At 34.8% G+C, this 9262-nt stretch overlaps 1 protein-coding gene across 1 annotated transcript; it reads left to right on the top strand.

The window, feature by feature from the left end:
- Nucleotides 3569-6751, top strand: LOC18607692 (endoglucanase 24). The gene is made up of 4 exons (XM_007041969.2): nucleotides 3569-4418; nucleotides 5283-5582; nucleotides 5669-5830; nucleotides 5936-6751. The coding sequence occupies exons 1-4, from the start codon at nucleotides 3993-3995 to the stop codon at nucleotides 6542-6544; spliced, it is 1497 nt and encodes a 498-aa protein (XP_007042031.2). The 5' UTR covers nucleotides 3569-3992; the 3' UTR covers nucleotides 6545-6751.

Here is a 9262-nt window from a genome sequence, read left to right as displayed (position 1 = left end):
TGAAAGATAGAACCGTTATATCTTCAGTTTCCGATAAAGTTTGCTTCTCTTGGAGAAAGCCCGGTAGGATTGGGCCGATGAGTCCATCAGATATATCTGGGTTCAACCTCGTGGCCCAAACTTGAATCAGAGTGGAGGCTTTTCGTTGGCTCTTAAAACATTTTCTAGGATTTTCTTCTTATTATTATCTATAAATTGGCTATGAATTTGTTTAACTTCTATAAGCAAGATTAGAATATCATTACATGTTTATTTAATTAATACTTAAATTATTATTTTTTGTAATTATATTATAATAAGATATGTGTTAATACTTTAAAATTATGTAATGATTTAACCTTTCGGTACTTTTTGTATAAGAAAACAATCTATTTTTATAACACAAATTTATAAAATTAACGTCGTATAAAGCTTGTTACCTTAAAAAAGTTGCTTATGGAATTTAAAATGTTCATCGTCTTGTATATAAGAATATTCAAAAAATCCAATTTGCTTGGAAGGAAATGATTGATGAAAATAAAAAGTAGTAGGAATTGTCTTATTTAATAATTAAATTACGAAATAATTTATAGTCGAATATTTGACTTAATAATCTATACATGTATTATTTAAACTTGATTCAAATAATTTTTTTTTCAAATAAAAATCATTTCCATATTATAACGTAACTATTGAATTAACCCAAAAAAAAAGTTTAAATACAAAAAGTCTTCCAATTTAATTCTTACAATCAATGAAACCCATGAAAATATATTTTTAAAAGCTATTTAACTTTTATGTGATGAAAGGTAATCGCGTGACTCTTTTAATTTAACACATTAACCGTTATTTGTTATGGAATATAAATGGTCATACGACGAATAAGCCAACAAGAAAATCCAATGTGGCTCATCCCATCTTGGACCAGAAAATTTATTCATTTTTATAGACACCTATTACTCAATAATTTGTTAAATTTTAAAAAATAAAACAAAATTATATGACAACAGTAATTAATTCAAATTAAAATTTAGAATCTCTCAAATCCTCCACACAAGGGATCAAATAAATGAATACAGATGTTCAAACACTTAAATGATCGTAAGGCTTGTCTTTAAAAAAAAAAAAGGATTGTAAGGCTTAAATGATCAAATTTGAATAGAGTCACGAAGTATTTTTGTATTTGGTTTGAGACTCTTACAAAAAAAAAAAACATTTTTACCTCACTAGCACTGAGAATTATGTGAAATTGATTGCAATCATCTGTTGGGCAAATGACACATTGTTTGTCATTGTACAAAATCAATGAAACTGGTTTCGATTTGTTCAAATTGTATCTAACCTGTTATTTTTTGGATTTGAAAAAAAGAGATTGAATGTTATTCTTTAAATAAAGAAATTATATATTAATTAAGAAATTAAATATTTAAATACTAATATATTATTTATATGCAATTTTGTTTATAATTTATGATTGCCTGAAAAAGGTAGACAGACAGCTCAACAAGTCATATAACCTGAAGGGAAGGGTAAAGAACAGCTAGATAAGAACAGTTAGAATAAGCCAATTCTCTTTGCTTCATACAGTGGCAAAGCTCATACGCCCCCACCAAAAGCAAGTAGGGCGGAAAGCTGAATAAAGTTTCCTGGTAGCATTAAATTATTTGTTAAAGCTCAGTCATCTGGAAAACCGCCCAACCATCAACTTTGATATCTCCTCCAATGCAGTTAAGAAACACCGATGCAAATTTTTCATGTGATTTATCTTTTTTGCCTTTACCTCATTTGACCCTCCAAAAGAAAACATGTCTCTCTTTATACTTTGAATGATTACTTGGATTGGCTACCAACATTAACTTGTCTAAGCCTTTTGATTTCCATCACTTCAAGGCAAAATTCGCCTGTCCAAATCGTCAATCGCTAGTCATACGACTCCCACGAAAACAAAAAATAAAGATGTTATGAATTATAATGGCACAGACTGACATCTACAAAATGGTGGGAAAATTTTCGGAGTTTAAACAAATTTCCGCTGCCCAACACTTTTACTTTTGTCAAGGTCTCGGCTGTATTCAAAACAAAGGCACTAATTTATTCCTACCCATCAATATTATTTGTGTCTAATTAGTCTCAATTCTGAGTTATCTAATCCACTAGCTTACAAGTCACGAGGAATGTAAATTTTGTTGAAAGAAAAGCAATAAAAATTGGTGGGTACATACAAAGCACCAGCACCGCCTCTTTAGGTCTTCTTTGGGCGGGGGATAGGAATATTTCTACCTCTTTTTGTCCACACCCTCCATACATACTCGGATACCCACTTGCCCATCAAAATTCAAAGACACGCTCGAAATTTTTATTTTCTTATAAACGGTGTTCGGCTCCACGCTCACTTAATCCTCGTATCCACCACACACAGAAAAGCCCATAAGCTGTGTTTGTTTGCTTTTATTTCCAATTGCAATATAAAAATGCCTGCAATCAAATGTTGTTTTTAATTGCAATTTAGTTTAGAGTTTTAAAACATGGGTTTGATTTGGACAATTATTCTTTTTAGATATAATATATGAAAAATAATTCATTAAATTATTTAAAAAATTTAAAAAAACTTTAAAAAATTCATTATCTTCTATTAATAATTGATTAATTATTATTAATTAAAAAATATTTTATCATTTTATATCCACTTTACGTTAACATTGAAAATAAAATTATATATGGTTATATTATCATATTATATCAATATGTCACGTTATTATCCACTATAACATGTTAGTATAATATATTAATATGTTATAAAATAACAAATGATATTTTGATTAATAATAATTATTCAATCATTAGTTATAAAGTTTATTTGACTAAAAATAAAAGTGTATGAACTTGATTGAATATAATAAAATAATAAAATTTTATTTAAATAGTTCAAGAGTTTTTTAAGATATTAATCCATCTTTCTACCTAAAGGGCCAACAATTGAAATTTATGTTAGCTAATTAGCATAAACAAATTGATTTTGAGGGGCTAGCTACTTATATTGGAACATATTTATTAGATAAATCAAAGCAATTATACTATATAACACTTAAATTTTGAGTATGAACCAATTTATATTAAAGTTGTCCATTTGTTTAGCTAAACAAACAGCCCTAGTTTGAGTAATTTCTCATCGTTACATGATGTGATTAGTGTTAATTTCAATCTCAAGTTAATTGTTTCCTTCATTTTCAGTTTTTTTCTTTTTTAATTAATTTGTATTTATCTTTCTATTCAATATAAAATCATTAAAATTTCAACAGGAAGTTAAAGGTTTGTATTTGATACAATATTTATATACTAGCATTTAACTGCAAAATATCATCCAATAAATGTATAAATATAAAAATTCAAAAATCTCTCAAAATAAATATTTTTAAAATTAAAAATATATTTTTTTAATTTCCTAATTTTAAATTTATTTATTAATTAGATGATAATATTTAAAGTGATATTATAATCAAATATAAATCTATAAATTAATTGTACAAGATCGCTTCAAGAAAGGAAGCTGGCCCTTTTCTTATAATCCATAAATTAAAGTTGATGAAATCTGCAACGTGGCGGAGCCGCCAAACTCGGCCTTAAACTGTTCCACTTCCTGATCCGTAAAGCGTTCGAGCGTTACAAACAGCCTTCAATCTGAGAGTATAAAAGTTAATAATCCCTGTTTCGGCTTCTTACTCTTTATGTGTTTTGTAAACCGAAGGGACCCCAGGTCAAAACGACCCTACGTCCTGGTCTCCTCTCTCCCTTTGCTTTGGCCTTTTTTAGCTTGCAAGCAAATTGTGCACTCGCGTTTGTGATGCATGTGAAGTTCACTGACACAACCCAAATCAGTGTCGGCTCTTCTACGCTTTCCCTCACTCACTCTCTCGCTCGTGACCCTCCCTAACTCTACTTCCTACTAATAGTGATCATATTTCCTGATACAAAAACGAAACCCAACGGAAAGAACCGTATCCCCACTCGAAGCTATGAAACTCTCTTCTCTGCTTCATCAACCTTTTCTTTTCATTTCGCTTATTATTTTTCCGGGATTCCCTTTGGTTCATTCCAGCTACCATGACTACTCTGACGCATTGTCCAAATCAATTCTGTTTTTTGAGGGGCAACGTTCGGGTTTCTTGCCACAAAACCAACGTATGGGATGGAGGGCTAATTCAGGATTGAGCGACGGTTGGATGTATAACACGGACTTAACCGGCGGATACTACGACGCCGGTGACAATGTTAAGTTCGGGTTCCCTATGGCTTTCACGACGACAATGTTGGCCTGGAGCGTGATTGAGTTCGGAGATTTAATGCCGCCGAATGAGCTGAGAAATGCTTTGGTGGCGATCCGTTGGGCCACTGATTATTTGCTGAAAACTGTCTCTCAGCCTAACCGGATTTTCGTTCAGGTAAAATCCATTGTTAGCTTTAGTAATGGTACTCGGTTTTTTTTTTTTTTTGTGATTTTCTGAATTGAATGGGGGCAATTTGGAAACTCGGGTTCATTGCTGATGGCTTTCAGTTGAACTAATCCGTGACTGGGTAAAACGTGGCTGGTGGCTCTAGTCCATGGTTGTCGTTTTCTAACCAATTTTGCCCTGGAAATCTTACTTTTGCTTCTTCGGATGCGCATTTAGCAGTGCCACCTGCTCTTGATATCTTAGGTGGGAATGGGAGCTGGTAAAATAAAAGAAAAACCAGAGTAAAGTTCGGTAAATGAATGGTAATCTAATTCAATCCATTAATCCAAATCCAATAACAAACCAATTTGTTTGTTTCTGTCTTAAGTCAGCTTTCAGTTCCTAAATCAAAGACTGAAAGTAACAGGGCATGTTTGTTTACTGTTAATAGAAAAACTAATGCTTATTTTATAGTGTTAAAACGAGTGTAATTAAGGTTTGACGCTTGTTGGTGGGGTCACGTGGGCGACTGTTTTGTTTATAACTCAAAGCGTTCTTGTGCTTAAGAAACTTATTTAATAGTAAAAAAATTTCAACTTGTTGGTTAATATTTGATGCTGGGGTAGACCAATTTTCTCTTCTGGTACACTAACTACTCATGTAAAGCTGGAATCTGGACCATATTTTTTTCTTCTTAAAGTCGTTGAATTGCATGGGTCAAGTTACCGTCCCTATCGTCCTTTGTGTTCCACATGGATAGGATATGTCTCTACTCCTCGTTTGATCTCCCCACGCGCCCAGCTTGCAAGCAATGTACAGTTCCGATGGTCTGGGTGTTTAATTATCTTCCTACTGCTACTTACTGTTGGTTAGGTTGGGGATCCAAATATAGACCATAGCTGTTGGGAGAGACCAGAAGATATGGACACGGCCAGGACCGTTTACGCCGTGGATGCACCGAATCCAGCTTCCGATGTGGCCGCCGAGACAGCAGCAGCTCTGGCAGCTTCGTCCATGGCTTTCAGATCAGTAGACCCAGGATATGCCGAGACGTTGTTACGAAATGCTGTTCAGAGTTTCCAATTTGCTGACAATTTTAGAGGTGCTTATAGTGACAACTCAAATATTAGAGACGGGGTGTGCCCTTTTTACTGTGACTTTAGCGGGTATCAAGTAAGTAAAATACTGAGATAAAAGTAGCTTAAGAATGTTCTCATTTGGTTTCATTTAATTTGATTGGGCTGTGTGTGTGTGGATAGGATGAATTGCTTTGGGGAGCAGCATGGTTAAGGAGGGCGTCTCAAGATGACTCTTACCTTAATTACATAGAAAACAATGGCAAAACCCTTGGTGCGGATGACAATATTAATGAATTTGGGTGGGACAACAAGCACGCTGGTCTAAATGTTCTTGTCTCCAAGGTCAAGGCTTAGCTCGTTTAATTTCCCGAATACAACCCTGTCTTCCCAAGCATTTAATTGGTAAAAACTATGTGATATTGACTTTGGTCGTCCTGTTCTTTTCAGGAAGTGCTAGAAGGAAATATGTACTCTCTACAATCATACAAAGCCTCGGCTGATAGCTTCATGTGCACATTAATTCCCGACTCATCATCATCCCACATTGAGTACACCCCTGGCGGCCTCATCTACAAGCCTGGCGGCAGCAACTTGCAACATGCGACAACCATTTCATTCCTCCTCCTCGTTTATGCTAATTACCTCGCTCGCACTTCACAAACAGTCAACTGTGGGAACCTGATGGTTGGCCCGGGTTCTCTTCGGATGCAGGCCAAGAAGCAAGTCGATTACATTCTAGGTGATAATCCAATGGGATTGTCTTACATGGTTGGTTATAGCAACTATTTCCCGCAAAGGATTCATCATCGTGCCTCCTCGTTACCATCCGTAAAGGATCATCCTGCATTCATCGCTTGCAAGGAGGGTTCGATTTATTTTAATTCAACGAATCCTAACCCAAACGTCTTAGTTGGTGCTATAGTGGGAGGGCCTGGAGAAGATGACGTTTATGGCGATGATAGAGTTGATTTTAGGAAGTCAGAGCCGACTACCTACATTAATGCACCATTTGTTGGTGTACTAGCCTATTTTGCAGCTAATCCCAATCCTAGCTAGCTCCAAAGCAACTTGCTTTGTACATAGTCAATGATTTTTCCTTTTTTTGGGTAGGAAAAGGTGTCTCTCATCTTGAGTGAAGCAAAAAGAGGGCAGAGGCCAGTCAGTTCAAGAAATTTTTTAAATATCGAATCACAAGACCTCCTTGTGACTTTTTAGAAAGAAAGGGAATTAAAGATCTTTTTTCAAAGGTGTCAAATCCTAATATGCCTTCAAAGTTTGATCAATTCTCTATTTCTTTCCATAAATTAGCATTACATTAATGTTAGCATTGTATGCTTCATACAGGCAATTAGAAATGGGATGCTTACCAATTAAAAGAATAATTTATCTTTTTCTTTATAAATGAAATTAATTTATTTTTTTTCCTTTTCTTTCTCCTTGTCGAATAAAAGACCAAGCTCTGAAGATTCTTTTATAATCACGAGATTACACCAAATTTGATGCTTCATAAAAAAAATACAATTCTACCAAGTTTGACTGCAGGCAAGCCTTGTAAACTGTACAGTGCTAATTAAGTTGGATATAGTGGATGACCCAGATCCCAATTTCAACTTAATCTACATAAAATAAAAAGGGTCTAAAGACAGCTAAATTTTCTGACCAATTAATAAGCAAAACAACTCAAAAAAAAACCCACCCAAAACATTATAACTTCTGTCTTTTTTATATGAGTAGGAACTAGGGACCCCAACTATTTCAAAAACCAATAATTGTACAGCTCCCGCACAAATGCCATTGCCAACCCTACAGCCTCTCTTTTATTGCCTTTTTCTTTTTCTTTGATTCATTATCACTTAAATGTGACAGGAAATGCAATTTATAAATTGAAAATTAATTAATTCTGAAGATATAATAAATTATGTCAGAAATTAATTACAAAAAGAAAAAGAAAAAAAAAACAGCTACAACAATGGAACTAACACTATCTCATTACATGAGGACTCCAATGAACCAGCAACTCTTCCCCATCCAACAGCAATTGGGGCATTGATTTTATGTGTCACCTACCATAATTTAAGTGCAATCATAGATAGTTAACCCGGCCCCCCATTCATGTTTTTCTATAGTCACCTACCATAGTAAATGGTCTCACGGTCATCGATCCTCGCCGGCAACCCACCGCATAGATCCGTACTCTACAGCAGCATTCTTGCCTGCCTCATTATTATCTCACTTTTATTGGTGGCTTAGGCTAATTATGGGCCGATCACCGGTCGTTAAATGACACATGGTGGCTTCGAAGTACCTGTGACGGTGTAACCTAATATTTGTCATGTATTGTAGGAAGAAAATTTTCCATTAATGTGATGTGTTGGTAGGGCATAATCTTGGGATGCCCCTGCTTGTTATGTTATGCATATTGTCTTGTATGCATATTCCAAGCGAAGAATATGCCTTAGGGAACAAGTTCGAATAATGGTGCCATGCTATCTGAATCTATTGTCATGATTAAGTTTAAAACTGTTGATTAGCATTCTCTGTTCGATTCATCATCTAAAATATTAGCTGTTAAATGATGAGTAGTAACAAGAAACATGTGAGCTATATACAATAGATAATCGCATGCCATTAATGACTAATGGCATGTATGCCTGTAGAATCACAAGGGACACACTGCTCGCCGATCAGTCGCTAGATCGCACGTTGTTCAGACTAATTATAACATCTTCTTCTTTATTTTGTTGATAAAATATTGCTCACGTGAAGTGCTTACAAATATTCATTATTGAATCAAATTCTGTATTTATTTGAGAATATATATGTCTTGTTTAACAGATTGATATCACTAGAATTTAGGAGACTGGAAAGATTGAAAGGATGGTAATGAAGATGTGACAAGATAATAGTAAGGACGGCAGGTCCTGGTGTATGGGCTTCATGATGTTTACAAATTCCCAACAGCAGGGTCCATGAATGTGCATCTACAGGGAAAGCCTAGCCTACTAAACTCTAGCCCCTGGGCTTCAGTGGATATATCCGGTTCGATTAGGTAGGGCTCAAGCTGGTTTGTGGTTCATAGATGGCAGAAGAACAACTTGTGGCTTTTTCCCTCCCTCTCTCTAACCCTCCTTTCTTTTCCTTTTGGTGCCAAACCAAAAGCACTACTTAAGATTTTCCAATGAGCAAAATGAATGCAAAGTACACTATGAGTAAAAGAAAAAGAAAGAATATTCCATTTATATGACTTTGCAATTATGGTACGTAGGATTAGTTCAATTTTTGCCTTGGCAGCGTAAAAGAGTATAACATTATAAGTTATCAAAGCACCATTAAATAGTGAAAATTTTGTCACTTAGTCCCCATGTTGAGCGGAGTCTCTTCCATCAACAATTCTTGTAGTACCAGCTAACCTTAGTCTAATAGCCTCTTTAATGCTGTTAGTGAGCTCATATGGTGTTCTCTGCGTACTTTCCCTTGTGCAGCTTACCATTCCTCTGCTTGCAATTTGTATAGATGTAAGCACTCCAAGATAGTATGAGGATGATCGAGATAAATGCCTTCCTCTTTAGTTTGTGTTGTGCTTATGCAAATTCATTATTCCAATCTCCAATACCTATGGTCATGTTACAAGTTGTATGACATTATCTCAAATTTACTGTAAAATTTGTTTTCTCCACAACTATATAGAAAATAGACTGTTAAGTACAACAAATAAGAACAAAATCTCTATAAAGAACCTCTATTAAATGGTCCGAAAACAAAGACAAACATAGG

The sequence above is a fragment of the Theobroma cacao genome, chromosome 2 (assembly GCF_000208745.1).
Source record: "Theobroma cacao cultivar B97-61/B2 chromosome 2, Criollo_cocoa_genome_V2, whole genome shotgun sequence".
Lineage (NCBI taxonomy): Eukaryota > Viridiplantae > Streptophyta > Magnoliopsida > Malvales > Malvaceae > Theobroma > Theobroma cacao.
This window is presented reverse-complemented; position numbering and strand designations above follow the sequence as displayed.

What these genes read in the sequence shown, in the direction of transcription:
- LOC18607692 (XM_007041969.2), top strand. Translation starts at nt 3,993, where the DNA reads ATGAAACTCTCTTCTCTGCTTCATCAACCTTTTCTTTTCATTTCGCTT. An exon ending in GTGACTTTAGCGGGTATCAA is followed by an intron (nt 5,583 to 5,668) that starts GTAAGTAAAATA and finishes GTGTGTGGATAG; the next exon opens with GATGAATTGCTTTGGGGAGC. An exon ending in TAAATGTTCTTGTCTCCAAG is followed by an intron (nt 5,831 to 5,935) that starts GTCAAGGCTTAG and finishes TGTTCTTTTCAG; the next exon opens with GAAGTGCTAGAAGGAAATAT.